Below are 22,333 nucleotides of genomic sequence, written 5' to 3' on the forward strand. Positions count from 1 at the left end.
AGAGAGAGAGAGAATATCAATGTGAGAGAGACACATCAATCGGTTGCCTCCTATATGCGCCCTGACCAGGGCCCAGGATCAAGCCTGCAACCGAGGTACATGCCCTTCACTGGAAATGAATCTGGGACCTTCAGTCTGCAGGCCGATGCTCTACCCACAGAGCCAAACTGGCCAGGGCTGGTGGGTTAATTTTTAAGCTGGTAATTTTGTGTGGCCCTTGAATAATATTATAAATACCCACATGGCAGAAAACGGGTTCATACCCCTGCCTTAGGCAGTGGCTGTAGCACAGCAGTTGCACTGGGGCCCCTCTCCTGAGTCTTGCGGGGCGGGGGGGGCGGGGGGGGGGCGCTCACAGGGGTTCTGGAGCTGGGGCAGGGCCGAGGGCAGGGCTGACGCTGTGGAGGCGGCACTGTGGGCCCAATAGGCCAGCTCACCTGCCACCTGGACGTGGAAGGGAACCGGGAGGTTTCCAGGCGCCCTGTGGGCATGACACAGAACCGTCAGGTGACAGCCTGTGACAACACGGAGGTCTTCCCAGTCGTTCTAGTCCCGCAGACTTAGGGAGGAAACCCAAACCGACCCGAACCCACTGCGCGGGGATCGGGGACTGAAGTGTTGGGGCCTGCGATTCCCCAGGGACCCGTGCTTAGCCCTGACCTCGCTGAGGGACACAGCGGCTGGGCGGGAACCACAGTTAGCTGCGGTCGCCCGGCCTGGGTGTTTTCCCCGACAGACCATGGGATAGTGAGCCATCGATAGCCAGTGTCCTGTGCCTGGTGGTGAGATGGCCCAGTTGTTCAAGGGCCAGAGCAGAACGGGGTGGAGGCTGCTGACCCGGGGCGGGAAGGAGGGCTGGTGGCTCTCTCCCTCCTCCTGGCGCTGGCGGGAACCTGAGCCACCTGCCCTGGGGGTGACAAGACTCACTGGCCTTGTCGTGCTCTGAATCACTTGCGCTCTGTTCTCCAAGCTGACGTTTAGGTGCAGAACAACACAGAGGTGGCCACACAGGGGTGGTGGCAGGTGATGTGCTGCTAGTGTCCGGCGTCTTCCTGAGGGCCCAACTCACCCCCACCCCCACCTCCACCCCCACCCGCTACCCCTCCACTGCAGAGGTTAGCTCCTCCCCTGGTGTTTCCAAACCAGAATCTGCAGCAGCTGCCCCTGTGGGGTCCTGGGTAAGCCTCCCCCACGCCCTGCGGCGGACGAGTGGCTTCTTTTAGGGAAATCCAAGGTTCTTTTTATTTGTGCTTTTTATTTATTTTTAATATTTTTATTTATATCAGAGAGGAAGGGAGAGGGAGAGAGAGAAACATCAGTGATGAGAGAGAATCATTGATCAGCTGCCTCCTGCACGCCCCCACTGGGGATCGAGCCCGAAACCCAGGCACGAGCCCTGACCAAGAATCGAACCCTGACCTCCTGGTTCATAGGTTGACACTCAACCACTGAGCCACGCCGGCCAGGGTATTTGTACTTTTTAACGGCATCAAAAAGTCATCCCACTCTTAGCCCTGAGTGAGGGGGCAACTCTTTCCCTCAGATTCGGTGGTTGTGGACCCGATAGGCAGTTTCTCGGGAGGTTGCTGGGTCCCCTGAGAGCTGGAGCCCAGATGGGGAAGGGTCGGCACTCAGCTTGCCAGCGAGAAGGGACGGCTGCTCCTCGCACCAGCCCGGCTGATGCAGCCGTGAATCAAGGGCACTTGGCGCAGGCGCCGAGCCTCCCGTTGGCCCCTTCCTAACACAGTCCTCCAGCGTCCTGTCGCCTTATCTATCTCCTGATGCGGGCGATGCAGGACAGAGAGGAGAAAGTCTTCCCACAGGAGATAGGATGTAGCAGCCGCCTCGACGGCCTGGCTCTCGCTGCTCTCTCTCCGTTTCTCCCACTTGTGGAGCAGAGCGCAGGCCCCAGCACCGCATATCCCGATTAGCTGGCGCCGATGACTGGGGGGTGTTTTCTGCTTCTCGGTGGAGACATTCGCTGGCTGACCATGTCTCTCCGTAGATTTGTCTTCCGCTCGGCTCTCTCAGTAACGTGCCCTTTGTCGTTTGCAGACCGCAGAATGGCTCCATGATCCTCTACAACAGGAAGAAGGTGAAGTACAGGAAAGACGGGTACTGCTGGAAGAAGAGGAAAGATGGGAAAACGACCCGCGAGGACCACATGAAGCTGAAGGTCCAGGGAGTGGAGGTAAAGAGCCAAGGGCCCTCCTGGGCCTCTACCGTCCTGGCCCCGGGGGCCGCGAGGCCAGGCACCTCTGTCGAAAGTACCTTTTGTTGGTTTCCTTTTCTCCTCCCTTCTTACCCTCTGGTCTCCGTTCACGTTTTACACAAAACTGGATTTAGCTAAAGCGCCTGCGTCCTGGAGCCATTGGTGTGCGGTTGGGAGTGGCGAGGGGTGCGGAGTGGGGTGTGGGGCTGAGGGCGGAGCTGCCTCTGGGTGCACTGAGCAATGCAGGGGCTGGGGGAGGAGCTACATCAGGAATCTCCCACGGGGTCGGGGTGGGGGGCGGGCGGAGTGCTTCACTCCCTCTACTGGCACTCCCTCTGCTTCCCTCTGGCTGTCTCGGGGAGCTCCCTGGTGTTACAGATAACTCGAGGGGCTAAGGTGCTCCGGGTTGTGGCAGGGCAGGGGGGCGGGGCTGGGGGGGTAAGCCCTGCAGAAAGCATCGGGGTCTCCTGCAAACTTCCTCTGGGTCCTGGCGAGATGGGGGCCGTCTGGCTTCCTTGCTGTTGTTCTTGTCCACACTTGCTCACCTGGGCAGCCGTGGGCACATCCCTGGCTCCTCTTGCCTGGGTGTGAGGGCCGAGCCAGGGTCACAGCGCCAGAGGAAAGGACATGGACCAGACGCACTGTGGCCACTCGGCAGTGAGCGCCACCTTTCTGTGCCTTGTGGGCCCTTGTGAAGGCTCTTCCCTGGGAGGTGGCAGGGCTGTCTCGGGCCAGGAGCTGGGGAGCTGGCTGTGACCCACCTGGTGTTCAGAGTGGTCAGGGAGAGGGCCCTGTGGGGTCCCTGGCATATGGGGTTGCTAGCATGTGGGGTCCGCTGGTATGTGAGGTCCGCCAGCGTGTGGGGCCCGCGAGGTGCCAGGATTGACCGGCAGGACTGTCGGCCCCGCAAGCTCAGCGGCCCCTCCATGCTGACGCTCTTGGAGACGCACGTGTCATTCCGCCTTTTCTGTATGAATCGTGTACTTTTGGGGATGTTAAAAGTAGCATCCGCTGGCTTTTATTAATTAGCCCACAGAGAGAGGGAACTTTGTTGTGTGTTTTTTTAAAACACCTGATAACAGTGCTTTATGGTGATGACAAAGAAAAGGTCTGAGATGAGAAATGCAGGTCTGGACCGGCTCAGGGACACGCCTGGCGATTGTACACACAGCTTAGCCTTTGCTGCCCTCGTCCCCCCCACCCCGCGAGCGATAGGGAGAGGAGAGGCTGGGGGTACCGGGTCCCAGGGAATTCGCACTGAAACCCGGGCAAACGGCCCCGTGCCGGAGGTCCCTGGTTGTTTCGCCCTCAGTGGCACTAACGCAGGCGCCCCTGGTGGCAGGCGACAAGGTGGGGTGTTCCCTGACACACGACAGCGAGAGGCTGAGGGACCAAAGCCCCACGTTCATTCTCTCCCCTCGGCTGGACGTTAGAATCCCGCTGATGGAAGCAGAATGGTGGTTTTTAGGCCGTAGTTACGTACGGAGTCATTGTGGCTCCCGCACCGGAGGTCTAACGTGTACATACGTGTGGCGTGTGGACCCTCAGGACACAGAGGAAGGACGCGCAGGGCCCCGAGGGGTTGCCCGGACTCTCGGTGCGGTGTGAGCGGGCGGGAGGACCAGCAGGGGAGCGTCCTTCCCCGGGGAATCGCACTGTGTGTGGGCTTGAGCTTTCTGTCTCCCGGGAGGAGGGGCTTCCCGGTTGGGACCCTGCTTTCTCCTGTGGGTTCAGTCAGGCGGTCCCATCGACTCAGCGCCCCTGTCCCGCCAGGCGCCGTGCCAGCCGCTACCCGACGGCTGGGAGGCAGCGGCCTGGGGGGCCTGGCGGCCGCGATTTTCCACCACCAGAGCTGGCCTCTTCGGTTCAAGGGCGCGATAAAGACGTCAGGGTGAACCGTTCATCGCAGCCCGTGCTGTAAGCCTCCCCGCAGCCAGGCGGGCGGGCCCTGCCCCGCGCTGCCCGGCAGTCAGCTCCTTGTGTGCTCGGAGGCTGCCAGGTTCTCCCAGCTCCGCTCAGAGGCACATCGATTTCCCGGGCCGGCCCAGGAGGGGCCGCCTCTGAAGCCGACATGCTGTTAGGTCCGTGATGAGTTGTCTTGTCTGTGAGCCAAGGAGAAGCGGGCTCGATAAGGTTCCGGGATGACAAAGGTTGGCAGGAGGAGAAAGGTGGGTGTGCTGGCGCCGTCTCCTGAGATGAAATCGCAGTGCACCTGAAGGCGGTCCTGCCCACACGTGGATCTATGCTGCCTGTCAGGGGGAGGGGCGGGGGGGGGTCCCCAGGGAGCAGAGGGCGCCTCTAGGTGTCCTCTGCCTCCTGGTGGCTGCTTCTGGTTCGAGGAGCGGAGGTGCTGCTCCTGGGCCGAGTGGGAAGAGGACGTTTCAAGCTCATGGTGCTTTTCTCTGCTACAGAGCGGAGCCACGCGCTTAGATCAGTGACAGCCGCAGGCTAACGGTTCTCCCAGGTGCACCATCTCCTTCAACCCTCCGGCAGCCCTAGCTGCTCTGGCTCAGTGGATAGAGCATCGGCCTGAGGACCGAAGGGTCCCGGGTTCGATTCATGATCAAGGGCGTGCACCTGGGTTGTAAGGCTCAATCCCAGACACCCCAGCCACAGTCCAGGTGCATGTGGGAGGCAACCAATGGATGTGCCTCTCTCACATTGATGTTTCTCTCTCTCCCTCCCTCCCTCCCTCCCTTCCACTCTCTCTAAAATTCAATGGAAAAATATCGTGAGTGAGGATTAACAAAAAACAAACAAAAATGTTTTTTGTTAAGCGCTTGTTATACCCATTTCACAGAGGAAGAGACTGAGCCTCAGAGAGGGTTTCTCTTGCCCCACATCCCATCACAAACCTGCATGGCGCTGGGACTGAGCCGGGGCGCCTGGCACTCAGGTGCGAACGCTGGCCAGACATCAGCTGCCCCGGGCCTCACTCAGGCGGGACTGTGGTCCTTCCAGACCCGTCAGCACCTGCCCTCATTCGTGAGCAGCTGTCCACAGGTGTGGTGGGTGCTGAGGACGCAGTGACGTCCCCAACCCTCAGATCGCATGGGGGACAAAATGCTCAGCATGCAGCTCTGACGCAGGTGATGAGGCCTGTGAGGGAGAAGCACAGGCCCCGAGCGGGGCACTAGGAGGGGTCCCCGGGCCAATGTGGCCTTAGGAAGTGGCATAAACATAGGGAACAAGGAGTGTTCGGGGTCGGGCAGCAACGGGCTGGATGGGAAGTGGCGTGGGCACTGACTAAGGCTGTGGTACAGTCACTGACGTGATTTAAAGCGGCAGGTGCCTGCCTGGCGCGGTTTCAGTCTCTCTCCAGCCCCATCAGACACGCATCTGCCTCCCGGGTCAGAGATGCTGCTGCTCCCACCACACAGCCAGCTCCGCCCACATCCCGCCTTTGGAGCCACGAGGTGGTCATTGTGGTTGAGCTGACAGCCTTCCCCACCGGGCGGCTCTGCGGTGGACGGAACCCCGGCCTGGCCATCTGTGGGCGGAAGTGCCGGCCACTCTCTCCGATTGGAGTTCTCAGCCGTGAAGAGTTGAGTTTTGCTGAGCCGACGCCTGTGAGCTCCGAGCCCACGGCGAGCGGCAAAAGTGAGGTTATGTGTTTGGAGTCAGCCTCATTAGGGCTGATGTTCTTTATTTGGACACTGAGGCCACACATTACAAAGGGAAAAAAGCAGCTCTTTTAAAAGTAGGAGTGATATTGCAGTTACGGCTTTAGGAATTAACAGGGCATGAAATAACTGGCTGCTCGTGGCGATGCCGGACCACTTCCCTCTGCTGGCAGCCACGAGATAAAGAGGCCTCATGCTTCAGCTGATGGGAGAGCATTTAAAGCATCCAGCCACACACACCCTCCACACGCACCCTCCACACGCACCAGCCACATGCACCTTCCACACAGCACCAGCCACACGCACCAGCCACACGCACTAGCCACGTGCACCCTCCACACACACCAGCCACACGCACCCTCCACACGCACTAGCCACATGCACCAGCCACATGCACCTTCCACACGGCACCAGCCACACGCACCAGCCACACGCACTAGCCACGTGCACCCTCCACACACACCAGCCACACGCACCCTCCACACGCACCAGCCACACGCACCCTCCACACGCACCAGCCACATGTACGCGTGGTGCCCACATCAAAGTGGGAAAGAGCAGTGAGCACATGAGGGAGAAAGGTGGCGGGTGGAAGAGCCGAGCCTGAGGCTCACGGGGGGCAGATGAGGCTGCAGGCCGCACGGTGCGCTTTGAAACAGAATACGTGGTTCTGCTTTTCCTAAGCCGCATGGACGCGTTCTTTCACGCCGCTCCCCTGCAGACTCGCCAGCCTGTGGTACGCACAGCGGTCCCTGCTCAGCGTCTGCATGGAGACGTGTGAGCCTGGTCACTCCGCACCTCCCAGGGCGTCTTCCCTGGTCTCCTCCAGCCAGAGTAACCTCCGGCTCCCCTTCCTCGCCCGTGAGCACCCCCACTCCATCTGCACCTTTATTTCTTTTTTTTAAAAAAATACGTTTTTGTTGATTTTTAGATCAGAGAGGAAGGGAGAGGAATAGAGAGATAGAAACATCGGTGAGAGAGAATTGATTCTGCACGTCCCACACTGGGGATCGAGCCCGCCATGTGCCCTGATCGGGAATTGAACTGTGACCTCCTGGTCGACCTCAGCCCCTGAGCCCCACCGGCCGGGCCCTCTGTACCTTCCTTAAGGAAGTGTCCTCCGCCACCCGGCTCAGCTCTGTCAGCCCGTGAGCGCACATTGAGGCCGGAGGCCTGGGCCGGGAGCCTAGCTGCCTGTCAGGTGCAGGACTGAGAGGCAAGTGAAGTACAGCGTCGAGCTCGAAAACGGACAGAAACATAAGCTGGTGTTTCAGTGGACGCTGTCGCCACACGCGACACAGGCTTTGAGTTCAGAATAAGCGTGTTTCCCCGAGGACAGGCCTGGGCAGGTCGCCATGGGAACTTGCTCTGAGCAGTGACTGGCTGAGCCTTCACCGGCACCCCGTCCTCTGAGCCTGCCCGGCCCCGCAGTTAGTCCTGGCAGCGTGTGTAACCCCACTGGCTGCACATCCGGGACTTGGACCAGGTCTTTGATCTCTAGTCCCCACCTGGTGTCGAGCCTGGGGACCCAGTGTGGGGTCCTGTGGCGGCGCCGGGGGAGCGGCCATCCTGGGGTGGCACCGCGGAGGAACCCCCGGGTGCCTCCTGACTTACTCTCCCGCATCATTGTGCCACATTCTGCTGGTACGCTGCCACATTAAACTAATTTCCTGTTACCCGGATGTGCTTGGGAAGAATCAGTTCAGGAACTCAAATCCATGGTCTTTCTGTAATTTCTAATTACTCGGCTTCCCCGGTGACATGTCCCTGCCACTTCGTGTAATTACAATGTTAATCAATAGCATCAGCGGCCACATTCTGCGGCAGCATAGCAGCCTCTCTGTTAGCGGCATAGCAGCCTCTCTGTTCGTGCCGCTGAGCCCACGGAGGCCTGGCGGGGTGGTGGGGGCGGGTTGCTTCTTCTGCTCAAAGTCCCCCTTCTCTGACCACCGCCACTGGCAACGGAACAGCAATGCACCCTTTATTGAGCACCCACTGAATACCTGGCCTGTGCCCTCACTCTCCCTGCGTGGCCTCATTCAGTGACTGGCAGCATCTTTGCTGGGGAGGGACCATCGCATCCTCACTTTTGCAGAAGACATAACTCATTTCTGGGAGGTTAAGAAGTGTGTCCAACGACACTCGCCAGCTAGTAGCGGAGCCGAGAGGCCACCCAGATGCCCAGTGTCCTCATCCCGAACACCCAGCCCCCAGGAGATGTGTCCTGAGACCGCGGCGTCCTGGGAGTAAAAGGGCAAAGACGGCTCTGTGCCCCAGGTGCGGGTCCGGGTAAGGTCCGGGACAAGCTAGGACGGTCTTTAGTGGGAGGGTCGGCCCCCTTCCAGTCACCAGGCCGCCCTTCCTTATAACCCAGCCAGTCAGAGGGCAAGAGTCCCACCACGCGCTCCCCCAGCCCGGGAGCCTGCTCCCCTGCCACCAGGGGCTGCAGGGAGAAGATGGGGAGCCCCTGGCCGCCCCTCAGTGGGTGGGAGCATGATCCCCTGCACCTGCCACCTGCCCACCTTCAGGCCCGCCCCCTCGGCTCTGATGCGCCCAGGCCCTCCAGAGCCTCTGATATTCCCACTTGGGCAAGGGCGGGGGACCCCTTGTCCGCCAGGGGCCGTGTGGGTATTTATGACATCATTTGCTTAATGGACACTTACGTTGCTCTGGGAAAGCTCCTGGTGTATTGAATTTCAAGTCCCGCCTGCAGTTGCCTCGGCAGGGCCAGGCCAAGTGATTTTGGGGCCTTACATGGCGGGCCTTACACGCGTGGGCCTTACACAGCAGGCCTTACATGGCAGGGGTCTTACACTGTGCGGGCCTTACACAGCAGGGCCTAACATGGCGGGGGCCTTACATGCACAGGCCTTACACAGCAGGCCTTACACGGTGAGGGCCTTACATGCACGGGCCTTACACGCGTGGGTCTTACACAGCAGGGGCCTTACACGCGTGGGTCTTACACAGCGGGGGCCTTACACGCGTGGGCCTTAACACGGCGGGGGCCTTACACAGCAGGCCTTACACGATGGGGGCCTTACATGCACGGGCCTTACACACGTGGGCCGGTCATTCCCGCCCTGACCGAGGGGAATGGGTTGCGTTCATCTGCTGCTGCCATGAGTTGTGCTGAGGCTGTAGCTCCCAGCTCCCAGCTCCCAGGACCCGCCCCGGGGGTGAGGACTGTGTGCTCACTCTCCCTGCAGAGATTTCAGGTTTAGTGTGTGTACACAGGCACCCACACACACGTGGGACAGGGTGCCAGGTGCACTTGGCTTTCAGGTGGACAGTAACTGTTGTTCAGGGCCGAGTGTCCCGTGGTGTGGAGACGCTGGCACTCAGGCAGCATCTGAAGCCCCCTCCCTGGCTGCCCATTTCCCGCCGCAGCCTCGGCCGGCAGAGCAGGCTCCGAGGACTCTGCCGACCGCCCAGCCGCCCCCTGAGCACAGGGGCTGCCAGGTGGCGTTTAGTAAGGATGACAAGTCCGAACGCCTTAGGGGGGCATTTCGAAGGTATCGGCGTTGTCTGATAGCTCAAGTGCGAAAGTGCTCGATGCGTCTTTCTCTTTCCACCTGAGTAGACAGCTGGTTAAATGCTGGGATCTCCTCTCCATGGGACTGTGGGAAGCAAACTCGGGAACCCCCAAGATTCCCCGTTTCCCCTGAGGCTCCTTCCTCGCCCGCAGCCGGAACGCAATCGGAACCCCTTTCCACCGAGTGGCGACCCGAAACATATTTTGCTTAAACCCCTCATTTCCTTGTGAGCTTTTCTACACGGCATTAGACCAAACTGTCAGTATAACGTCCTGTTAAGTTCCGTTTCCCCAAAGAATGCACACGGGGCCTCACAGCAGTTATTTCTTGCAAACAGAATGTGCTTGGCGCTCACGGGACCAATCAGCCCGTGAGGAAGTGCGTTTGCTGCTGACCTTTAACTCTTTAATGGTTGTGAAACCATTGACAGCATCTAAAACAACGTGGCTCCCTCTGTCTCTACAGTGGGCTGGGTAGGGGTGCTGTTCTCACCAATTCATTCCCCCTGACCCCTTGAAGTCTCTGGGCTCCCTGCGGGGTGGTCCTGGGAGGGTGCTCCCACCTGAAGGGGGGTGGATGCTCCCACCTGGCAGGGTGGGGCTGGGGGATACTCCCACCTGGAGGGGTGATCCTGGGAGGGTGCTCCCACCTGAAGGGGGTGGATGCTCCCACCTGGAGGGGTGGGACTGGGGGATGCTCCCACCTGGAGGGGTGGGACTGGGGGATGCTCCCACCTGGAGGGCGTGGCACTGGGAAGACACTCCCAGGTCCTAGTTGGCTTTCTCAGCTTCTGTCTCAGGAACACGGAGCTCAGGATGACTCAGTTTTCCTTCCCTGCATGACTGAATGAATGTGGGGACAGCAGGCCCATCGGAGTCCGGGTGCCTGCTGGGGCGGAGCCTCCGGTGCCTGAGCGGGGACTGCGTGGCTGGGGGCCTGGGAGTGACACAGGGGACCCGTCCCAGCGCCTTGTCCGGGGGCGGTTCAGGGACCCTCGTTGGAGTCGCCTCCCTCCCAGATCAGTGAACACCCAGTGTCATTTCTGCCCCTGAACATTCCACACGAAATGTTTGGAAACGAGACGCGCACGGTGTCTTGGCCGCATTTCTTTTCCTTTCACAACACCTGGCAGTGGAACTCGCAGGCTAAATAGCAGATGAGTGCGCCTCATTATGTCTCGTCACTTGTCTATGACTTTTTTGGGCCTCCAGATGGACGCGCAGGATAAATGGGGAGCTGGAGGAGGGGAGACGGAAATAAATGCGCCAGGAATAAAGAATCTGCTTTTTCTACTTTCTTTTGCACATAGTGTTTGCAGTGACATATTGTGAATGGACTGAATTATAACAACAACAGAAACACCGCAGAGCTGGGGGCAGGAGGGGCCATTGTCACACGGACTTTAACGGAGACCGTGCAGCGCTTCGCTTTTTCCACTCAATTAGTTGGCACGTCATGTTGGACACGGACCGGGATGTAGAACACTTGGGGTTTTGTTTTTACATGATTAAGGGAGATGCGATGAAATAAATTCAGTAAATTACCTTCCGTTCCTTTTGTTCCTTTCATCTGAGATGCTTTTGCTTTGTTTCTCCTCACCTGAGAGTGAGTGATGAGCCTGCTCCTCCCGCGGTGGGGGGAGCGGGGCCCCCTCGGCTCACAACACGGTGGTCCCCCAAGGATAAGGGCGCCTCCGCTCAGTCCCCGCCACTGCCTCAGGCCCAGCTTGCACTGCGTACACGAGGTTACGAATCGGCGCTGTTCACATGTGTTCTTTGACCAGATTCTGTGCTCTGAGTACCAGAGACGGAGAGCAAGCGTGGTCCTGGCTACAGATGTCAGTGAGCACAGAGGCAGCGAAATGTTTCCAGTCTGTGCCTTTCAAGACCCTTGTTTAATTTGCTCCGCTTAACTCTCTTTTCTTGCCAGTTTAATACTCTTAATAGGATGACATTAAGAATTAGGACGCATGGTGATGCGTGGCTCATTTTAACATGTGCTAGACGTGAGGGGAAACACGGGTGGGTGCCGTGAACGGGGGGCAGCAGACTTGGGACCCCAGCCCTGTGCCTTCCGGTGTGTAGCTCTGTCTGCTGCAGGAGGGTCCGGAGGGACTGGTCCTCACCGTCAATGATGCAGAAGGTGTTTCTCTAACTTCCACGTGCGTGCGTCCTCCAGGGATTCTGACCCCATTGGGCGGGAGCTGGGTGCAGCAGGAGGCAATTCCCAGCTGCGGGAGGCTGCTGGCCGTGGACCACTCTGAGCAGTGAAGATGGGAAGACGGAGGGAGTGGAAATGACATTGGGTGTCTCCCACTGGCCATACTAGTTGGAAATAGCGAACACCTGCTGACTAAGCCAGGCCCACGGCCCGTGGCCCACGCGTTTCCTTCTGGCGCAGGGCTGTGGTCAGGACCTGGCCCAACCCCATCCTCTGAAAGGTCGTTGTCACCTCCCCGGGTGCAAAAGGAAAGCCACACCTGCGTGCGTTCAGCGAGTCTGTTTTATATTCAGAACCACACACACTAATACGAACACAATGGGAGAAACCTGTTAGGTACAATATCCAATTATAATTATTTTTATTCCAAAAGGTACGTCAAATAAATAATGCAGTTTATGTTACTTCTAGAAAATGCAGCAGTATTAGTTAATTTGCATAAATTATACAACTCATTATCTTTGTTTATAAAAAGCCTTAGCAATATTTTGGCTCCTGGATCTAAAAGGGGAAAAACAGACCCCAGGTTTCAGCTCAGTGTCATTTCCTTTTCTGCACCTTCACGGACACCTTCTGTTCACTCGCAGAAGGAGGGGCTGCTGGACGGGTCCTGTAGGGTTCGGACTGTTGGCTCAGGATGCATGGGGCATGCTGTCTGGCTTTTGTTTATAGAAAGCCAATTCGGCCTGGCCGGCATGGCTCAGTGGTTGAGCATTGGCCTATGAACCAGGAGGTCACGGTTTGATTCCCTATCAGGGCACATGCCAGTGTTGCGGGCTTGATCCCCAGTATGGGGCATGCAGGAGGCAGCCAATCAATGATTCTCTCTCATAACTTATGTTTCTATCTCCCTCTCCCTCTCCCTTTCTCTTTCTCTGAAATCAATAAAAATATATTTTAAAAAATAAATAACAATCCTACATAATAAAAAGCTAACATCCTTGACCCGGAGTTCGGGAGTTCGACCACGGGCCAGGGCCGGCCAACTGCCTGAGGCCCCTCCTCCTGGCCAGCCCGGCCTGATTGGCCCCAATCGGGGCGGGCCGGCTGGACCCCACCCGTACACAAATTCATGCACCAGGCCTCTAGTAATAAAATGAAAAGCCGAAATGTACACGTGAATTAATCCAAGTCTCCAGCAATAACTCTGAGCAGCAGTCCTGGCTTCCTAGGCAGCTTTGCCGGCTCCCAGAACCAGCACCGGGACAGGGAGCAGGGCCTCTGAGTCCTCAGGCTGCTGGGGTGTGGTGGCAATGGGCCGCCTCTGAGCAGCTGGACTCCTGCGCTGTCCATGCAATCGCCACGCGTCCCTGCGGAGCACCTGGACCATGTGGGCTGGGAGTGTGAGCTTCACACCGCATGTCAGAGGCTCGGTGTGAAGGGGGCTGTGAGGCACAGCTCAGTGCTGATCCCGTTCCCACTGAACATCCCGGAAAATGCCCCGAGACCTCTAATGGCCACGACAGAGTAGCTGGTAGCAAATTGACCGTCCTGCTAAAACACCAACTAGATCCTGGACAAAATATGTGACCCAACTGTTGTCAGACACTGGGCAGCAGACACGCAGGACTGTAATATCCCAGAGGAATAAACAAGGTGAGCTCTGGCTTCTGCTGGGGGCTTTGTCCAGTAGCGTGAGGATGGGGTAACCACGCAGTCTATCTGAGCTGAGAGATGGAGATTGGAGTTTGGGGAGGCCAAGGCCACTGGATCTTAGAGGGCAGAGAACTGGAGAGAAGGGAGAGAGCAGAGAAAGGGGTGCGAAGATCTGCGTGGTAGGTCCCTCTGAGTCTTCGGCTACACACGATGCTGAGTGTGTGTGAGGTGAAACTCCACGAGGTCGGCTGAAAAGTTCTCAGAACTGACACAGAAATGGGAGGTGGTCTGGTTTGGACGAGGCTGGGTGAAGAGATGCTATTCCACACCCGAGGCAGTTAGAAGGATCACACCTTCATAACAGGGCCAACCTCTCCCTGGAGGAGAGAATGCTCTAGACTCCTTGACCCCCTAGCAAAGCATAAAGACAAATCTAAAAGTGAGCAAGCTGATCTGCAAGAGCCTGATGAACAAAATTCAACATTCTTAGAGCAACGCAGCAATATCCACACTCTCAGTGCCCTGCATTCAGTAAAACATTATTAAACCGCTAAAGAAATGGGAAAACATGACCCATATCCAGGATAAAAATCAGGCAGTGGAAATGGAACCTAACCTAACATAGATATGGAACTAGAAGATAAGGACTTTTTAAACAGCTATTGTAAATATCCTCAGTGACTTAAAGGAAAAGATGAACAGTGTGAGGAGAGAACCACAAGATGGAAAAAGGACCAAATAGAACTTTTATAATTGGAAAATACAATATCTAAAGTGAAAATTTCACCAGATAAAGTTATTAGTTATCGATTGATATCTTAAAAATTACCACAGATTTAGCAGCTTAAAACAACACACATTTATTCTCTCACAGTTCCTGTGGGTCGGGAGTCCAGCCGTGGTTTAGCTGAGTCCTCTCTTTCAGGGTCTTTCCCGAGGCTGCAGTCAGCATGCCAGTCAGGGCTGAGGGCTCATCTGAAAGCTCAGCTGAGGGGGATCTGCTCCTGAGCATTCTTGGTGGTTGTAAGCATTTGGTTTTTTGAAAGATGTTGGACTGAGGGCTTCAGTTCCTAGCTGGCTTTTAGCCACAGGTCACCTTCAGTTCCTTGCCATACGGATCTTTCCAATGTGGCAGCGTGTTTCATCAAAGCGTGCAAACCAGAAATACAACAAAGGGAGTTTGCTAGCAAGACAGAAGTCACAGTCTCTTGTAAGCTAATCGCAGGAGTGATATTCCATCACCTGTGGTGTATCCTACTGAAGCAAGTCACCAATATGCTCACAGAAAAGACGTGGAGGTTGCACAGGTTGTGAATAACAGGAGGTTCAGATCATTGGGGCCATCGTAGAGTCCAAGTATCGCGATGGGCTTAATAGCAGATTAAACCCTGGAAAAACGATGAGTGAACTTAAAGATGTAGCAATAGAAACTGCTCAAACTAAAGCACCCAGAGAAGAAAGGGCAGGATAAACGTAACGGAGACTGGGGTGGGGGGTGGCGGGGGTCAGGGCATCAGAGAAGTTTTTGAAGAAATAATGGCCAAGACTTTCCCAAATGTATAAAAGTCTAAAATCACGGATCCAAGCTCAGTGAACCTGAACATGAAGCAGGATAAATACAAATAAAAGGATACCAAGAACTATCATAATCAAATTACTGAAAGCCAGCAACAAAGATGAAATATTTTAATTTGGCAGGGGAAAAAAAGACACATTATAAAGGTAGGAACTGCAGCTGATTTCTCATCATAAACACTGCAGATTAGAAGACACTGGGACATCCTAAATTGCAAAGAGAAAAAAACTCAATCTAAAATTCTATGTTGAGTAAACAGATTCTTCAAAAATGAAGTTGAAATAAAAGACATTTTTAGACAAAAATGCCGAGAGAACTGACTGCTAGCAGATCTATACTGAATATAAAAAAGGGTTCCCCTGGCTGAAGGAAAATGTGACTAGATGAAAGCTCAAATTTCCACAAAGGAATAAGGAGCAAAATGGTAAAAATGTGGAACTACCCTCCTTCTTGTTTTAAATTTCTCTTTAAAAGATAATTGACCAAAATGTACAGAGTTATAGCTCTTAATGCCCATATCAAAACAGAAAGAAGAGCTCAAACTATAACTAAACCTTGTACCTCTGGAAACTAGAAAGGAAAAAAGCAAACTAAACCCAAAATGTGCTGAAGGAAGGAAATAATACAGACCAACTTAACTCCCTCCCTCCCTCTCTGTTCTGACCTAAGGATGAGAGAAGGCAGCTCTGAAGAAGTGATGTTTCATTGAGAAGTGAATGGGGTGGGGAGTGCAATGAGGGGAGAAGGAAGCATTCTACCAGAGGGAGAGCATGTGCAAAGGCCCTGGGGCACGAGGAAGGGAAGGAAGGAAAGCCAGTCAGTGTGCTTGGAGGGAGCATAGTGAAGGGGCAGTGAGGAGAGGAGAAGCCGGTAAGGAGGGGAGGAGCTGAGCCTTGCAGGCTGCCTGGGCTGTAACATGGCGTTTAAAAGAGCAGAGGGGCCATGGGAAGGCTTTAAGCAGGAGGGTGGCATCATGCTATTATTTTAAAAACACAGATCAGGCTGCTGCCTGGAAGACAGACGGGGGCGGGGGGGGGTGAGGTGCAGATTCGAATAGGAGGGGCTTCACTTGTCATTATTCAAAGCAGTGGTCTGGCTTCTTTCTTTCTTTTTAAAAAAATCTCCTTTTCCTTTTTTGCTTAGTTTCCTTCCCGCTTCTGCTTTACATTCCGGGCCCCAGGCTTTGGAAGTGAGAGGCTACAGATGGCTCGGGTCTTAGAGCAGCGGAGCCAGGGGACCGGCGGCCCCGAAAGCTGTCATGTGTCACACAAGTCATCCTTCCAGAGCCGAGCTCCCTCCCCGGCAGAATGTCACGCAGCTCGGTACCAGGAGCAGCTGCTCCGGGCAGCGCTGAGCATTGTCAGAACACCGCGCGCTAAACGGTCAGGCTTCCGCAGAGATAACCCCTGGCCTCCGCCCCGCTCCACCGCGCCGCGACCAGGCTTCCTCCCCCAGCATCTGTTTCTGGTGCTTCCAGAGCCCTCGGCGCGGGGCTCAGGACGCGGGTCTGCATGCTAAACTGCCTGCTGGGCCCTAGAGTCGTGCTCTGGGCCTCCTTCCATGGAAGGAGAGGGAGGCCGAGCTGACCGGAGGCCCTGGAACGGAGACAGAGGCCCCAGGGGGGGGAAGAGAGAGCAGGGGGTGCCCCCAATGCCATGCCCGTTGGGCCCAGGGCGGTGCACTGCGTCCTAGGAGCGCTTGGTTGCTGTAGAAACCTCGCGGCATCCGTAAAGGCCATCGGGCCCCTCCTTGAACGCCTTTGTTCCTGTAAATGTCAGCAATTGCTTGGCCTTAAAACACAGCAAAAAACAAAACCCAGCCCCGTGATCCTCCCAGTCTGATGCCTGGCCATGCCTCTTGCCCCCTGGCACCTGGCCTCACACTGACTCCCTCTGCCCCACCTGCTAGCCGACACCAGACCCCCTCCTGGTTTTCCATGTGCCCCCAGGAAAGAGCACTGTGGAGGCATCCAGAGAGCTTCCTCTGGCTCACGGAGGGAGGGCTGGAAAGGTTCCCAGCCCCTGCCTACGTGGCAGGACCCTCCTGTTCCAAGGATGAAGGCACGGGGGTCTGCGGGGTCTGCGGCGGTCCGGAGGGGTCCTGCAGGATAGCCTCACCCTGGGCTCTGGGTGGCAGCACCCTGTCCAGCAAGGCGGGCTCCTGGTGCCTCCCGGAGTCCACTGGAGCCCTCAAGGGTAGCCCTTCCTGGGGAGGCCGAGTTCTAATTGCCGCCCGGCCAGGTTTGTGGTGACTGTGCAGGTAATTGCTTCGTAACTGATGCATCGCTTCTTCCTGTTGAATAAACAGGATGGATACAGCCAGCCCGCAGGTGGTGGGGCTGTAACTCACGCCCCTGACGGGGCTGCACAGGTTCCGTTTCGCATGCAAAGGCCGTTTCCAGGTCAATCCTCCCGGAGGCTCTGCGTGGACTAATGACATCCATGGCCGATGGTGGGAACTGCCTGACTAACGGGTGTCCCAGCGCTGCCGTGTGTCTTGGACACAGGCATTGGCACCGAGGTTTGGACACCATCTTTTTTATGATTATGAAAACCAAATTAGGAGAGAACTGCTGAGAAGCGAAAACAAATATTTCATAAACAGGAATCCAAAATGTGACACATTTGTTTTGACTCAAAGAGCCAAATTCTTTACAAACACAGAATTAATGATTCCCTGAATAAACTTTCCATGGAATGAAATGATCGTGGCTGGCACCCACGGAGACACTGTCTTCCATTCCCGGCCCCCGGTTCTGCGCGGGGTGCTGGTCCCTTCCTGGCAGCAGGAATTATGTTAAAGACATTCATTCAGTTTGTTTTCTTTTTAATATATTTTATTGATTTTTTACAGAGAGGAAGAGAAGGATAGAGAGTTAGAAACATCGATGAGAGAGAAACATCCATCAGCTGCCTCCTACACACTCCCCACTGGGGATGTGCCCACAACCAAGGTACATGCCCTTGACCAGAATGGAACCTGGGACCCTTGAGTCCGCAGGCCGATGCTCTATCCACTGAGCCAAAGCGGTTAGGACTCGTTCAGTTTTTAAAACACAGGCTCATAGCTTTTTATTTATAACCGGGTGAAATATTAATCTAGGCGACTGACCCAGGAACCCTTTAACCAATGGCCGGTGGGCGGCAGAGGTACAGGCATAGATTAATACATCGGAGTGCTTGCCAGCTAACGTGGCAGAGACCTCGTCCGACACACGGAGAACGCAATTGTTGTGGAAGTAAAAGTAAAACCTTGTTCCCAGGGCGGTAAATGTCCTGAAAAGTTGATTCCATCCCTTTGAGAACGAATCCCTCGCGGAGGAAACATTCCGGCAAAAAGAAGTCACGGCCACCAGCAGACGAGGGGGACAATCAAAAACTTGAAAGCCAGTGTGTTCTTAAGTGAAAGAATTAATCACGCTAAGTTGGAAAAAAGTATTAAAACAGTTTTAGATGAATGCTGACCGTGAATATCAATATAATTGCAGCAGCTTAATTTGGCATAAAAAGCATCTAATGAAATATTTTAATATCACTGTCCATTCAATTTACCGGCTTGTATTTCATGGGGTATTAAGTGGTTTTTAAATTATCATTGTAAAATCTTCCAAATCCGTGTGTGTGTGTGTGTGTGTGTGTGTGTGTGTGTATTGTTGTTGTTGTTGTTGTTGATGGGAGGAGTAACAAAGAAATACGTTTGTGTGTGTGTTTAATGAGCCTAAATCCAAACTCCTCCTCAGTAGACCACATTAGAACCAGTCCCTCATCCGTGCCAGCTGTGGCGGGAATCAGCATTTCTCCACATTTGGCGCCTCTGCCCCGGGCCGGAGCCCTCGGTGTCACTCCGACAAATGCTCGGTTTAACGGGAGGTGCGGCGGCTGCAGAGGAGAGTCCAAGAGCAGGGGGGCTGATCCAGGTTACCCCGTCATGGTGCAGGCGGGCAGATGATCGCCCCATCGCTACAGGAAGTCATGGTGCAGGCGGGGCAGATGATCGCCCCATCGTTACAGGAAGGAGGTTTAAGGAGGCTGCCGTCTGTGGACCCTCTGGCTCACAGAGCGCAGTGGCAGCACAGGCTCCTCCAAGGGCCTGGTCCCCAGCGTGTGTCTCTCGAGGCAGCATCTCCTGGCTCTCCAGTGGCTCTGGAGCCTCCTGCACCACATCCCAGGGCGCTGGGCCTTCCCTCTCCCCACGCCCCTCCTTCCCGCTCTGGCCCATCGGATAACTGCCCCCCACCCTGGAAGAGCAGTGCCCAACACTCCACTCCGCTGACGGGCATTCGTTTCTGACCTCAGATAATTCCCGGGAGCATTGGAGAACGGTTCGTCTCACCCTCCTTGAAACTCCTTTTTCTTGGTGTCCTCGGCCCAGACATCTGGGCTGGGTGACCTCCCTCACCCTCCCTGTCAGCCAGGCTGTGTTCTGGGGCTTGTGAGCGGCATTACTGAAGGGCGACAAAGAAGGGTCCTCAGGACAGGAAGGCAGGCGGCGTTGAGATGCGGCTGGGGACGTGGTGGCTGTTTGTGTTGCCTTGGGCGGCGGGAACAAGTGGGACAATATGACGCATGTCCACAGGATTCACATGTGACGACGCTCCTTACAGCACTACCAATAGCAGCGGGGGCTTGGAACGAACGAACTCTCCAACGATAAGGAACTAGTTCAGTGGTCGGCAAACTGCGGCCCCTTGAGTGTGGCTCTTCCACAAAATATCACGTGCGGGCGCGCACGTACAGTGCGATTGAAACTTCCTGGCCACACTCAAGGGGCCAAAGAACCGCATGTGGCTCGAGAGCCGCAGTTTGCCGACCATTGAACTAGTTAAATAAATCTTGGTCCTCTATAGATATTTGTTGGATAAATGATTTTGTAGAAGAGCATGAAGAAGAACAAGGAAGACCATCTCGCATCCTATGGCTCGATACCACCTCTTTCGGGTTTGTGTGTGCCCTCCCCCAGGTGCCCGGCACCCCTCCCAGCATGATCAGAGCCTGAGGGTGAGGAGCAGCAGGACAAGCAGAGGCCACGTGGGGACAGATGTGCCGGTGCCCGCGCGCTTTAAACCTCCTAGAGCAGTGCCTCCGGACCTGGGCGCTCAGGTGGACCCTGAGGATGGGCACTGGGCCACAGCTATTTACAGCCTTTCATTGAGACTGGTCATCAGGTGTGTCTGCGGCCACAGTGCCCAGGCTCCTCCCCGGCTGAATCACATCTGTTCCGCGTGGTAACTCGGCCGTCGCCCCAAACAGCGGGTGATGAAGGGACCAGCACAGCACATCAGTCACCGGTTGGCCACCAGTGCTCTGCAGGCGAAGGTCTTTGGGGCCATCGGCCTAGAACACTGGCTCTCAGATCTCAAAGAATGTCAGGCTCAAATTGTGAAGGGTCTTAAATGACCCGAAGGTTCCTGGGTGACAGCCAACCAGTCAGAGATCCTGGGGGGGAGGGGGTGGTGACTAGTGAGGCTGAGGGACAGGGACTAGGCCTGGGTGGAAACGCCAGCTCCCGGTTCTGAGCAGTTAGCATTCCTGAGCCTCCGTGTCCTCTGAAGCGCGGACAGAGGGCTCTGACTGCGGGTGGCGTGGGTAGGCCAGCCCCGTCCTTCCATCGAGTTGGCCCTCAGTGCCTGGAAGCTGGAGCCACGACGCCCACCCTTCCTACTACATGTCAGCGATTGTGCTCATCCCCAGGGACTCACTCCATCGCATACATTACTTCATGGATTCTCTCTAGAAACCAGCCTGCCCCGAGAGGCTGCAGCGCGGGGGAGTTGGGGAAGGAGGGAAAGCCACGTTATTTTTACCACGAACACTCGGCAGGGAGAGCAGGCGGGGGTGGTGAGGGAGGGAGATGCCACAGAGAGGGTTTCAGCAGACGGAGCAGCTTGAGCGGAGTGAGCAACCCCGTGGGAGAGAGCAGGCGCCTGCCTGCGGGGGGTCCCAGCGCCCAGCCAACCTGCAGAATGTAGGTTAGTGTGGGTGCGGCTGTTCATGGGTTTTCAGATTCAAACCGGGTCTGATTGCATTGTCATCGGAGGGCAAAGACCTCTGCGGAGGCCAGGTCTCGGGAGTTTGCTAACACGTATGCACAGAACTGCTCTGGAGGCTGAATTGGGCTATTATGACCGAGATCCTCCTTCCTCCTCCTCCTCCTTCGTCACCATCATCGCTAATACGTATGCTTTTGCATGGGTCAGGATAGCCTGCTAACGTATGAACCCTGCAATACCAGTGGCTTCCCATGACCCGAGTGTCCGTCTCATTCCTATTCCCACTCAGGCAGAACTGGATGCCGCTCCAGAGATGCTCTCCTCCAGGCAGTGACTCGGGGATCCCAGCCCCCTCCATTGCATCGTTCCAGCATCATAGTCTTCATAGCCCCGAGGACAAAGAGGAGAGAGGTGTTATAAGAGCTAGGTGTGGCAGTGGCAGCCATCACTTTTATCCTCATTTCATTGGCCAGAACTCAGTCACATGGGCAATCTAAGAGCAAGGGAGGCTGGGAAATGTAGTCTTCCTTTGCCTGGGAAGAAGAACTGACATTGATGAACATCTGGCCAGTCTCTACCAAGTGTGTATTACCTCCGTTAATTTTCTAGAGAACCCCATGGACTTGGTGCCATTATTATTCCTATTTACATATGAGGACCCTGAAGTTCAGAGAGGCAACCTGACTTACTGGGGGAAGTGGGGGGAGTCAGGATCCAGGAGTAGGAACATGTGACCCTGAGTCCGCACTCTTACAGGCACGCTCAACACTTGAGCCATGTGAAGTGCTCCCGACAGGAAGGGTTGCTTTATGTCCTTCCCCTCCCCGCCCCCCGGGTACTTGACCTCTATTTTGCTTTGCCCTACAGTTGCTCACTTGATCTTCTCTACTAGACGTAACGTTTCAGAATCAGTGTCGGATGTGCGTCTGCATTGCGCTTCGCTAATACTTAGCGAGCACTGGTTGAAGGGAGTAACTCTGATGTGGGTCATTAAGTCAGTCGAGTGTGGAGTCACGGGCGTGGAGGGGAGAGGCAGGGAGAGAAGAGGGAGGGTGTGTGCTGGATGTAGGAAGGCCAAGGGTGAGCCAGGGGTTGAGAGCAAGGAGTTGGCTCAGTGTGTGACTGTAAGCCATCGAGGTGACGGCACTGTGGTTTCTTCCTCACTGTTGCCGCATCCTAGGCAGGAGCGGTATTAGGTCGGGAAATGGAGCCGTGGGTCGTCCCCTGGTCACCTGCCACCTTCCGAGAGGGGACCTGGGGGCCATGACGTTTGCGAGGAAGCACCCCGTGGCTGGGGCTCTGTCAGGCCCTGTCGGATTCCCAGACTGCACCAGGGCACGTGTTGCCTTAATCTTTCAGCTTATATTTTAAATGTTTTCTCCACGTTGAAATGCACTGCTGTCTTCAGCGTTACTCACATCGGTGTGAGCCCTCCTCATCCGCGTCATCGCCATCTTCACGTCATCACGCCAGGAAGTGAGGGCGTGGCTCTCACCCACCTGGATGGAGGACAGCAGGAGAATCAAACTTCCGTCACGGGAAACGCCGACACTTTTCAGTTTTGCTTCTACCCAGTGTCCT

General features: G+C 55.8%; 1 protein-coding gene across 1 annotated transcript in view; it reads left to right on the top strand.

The window, feature by feature from the left end:
* Positions 1–22,333, top strand: part of CAMTA1 (calmodulin binding transcription activator 1) — a 668,603-nt gene that overhangs the window by 370,276 nt on the left and 275,994 nt on the right. The window contains exon 6 of the mRNA XM_023744253.1: positions 2,056–2,191. Coding sequence (XP_023600021.1) covers positions 2,056–2,191 — 136 coding nt within the window. The remainder of the gene's footprint in view (positions 1–2,055; positions 2,192–22,333) is intronic.

Source organism: Myotis lucifugus, unplaced genomic scaffold, assembly GCF_000147115.1.
Source record: "Myotis lucifugus unplaced genomic scaffold, Myoluc2.0 scaffold_440, whole genome shotgun sequence".
Lineage (NCBI taxonomy): Eukaryota > Metazoa > Chordata > Mammalia > Chiroptera > Vespertilionidae > Myotis > Myotis lucifugus.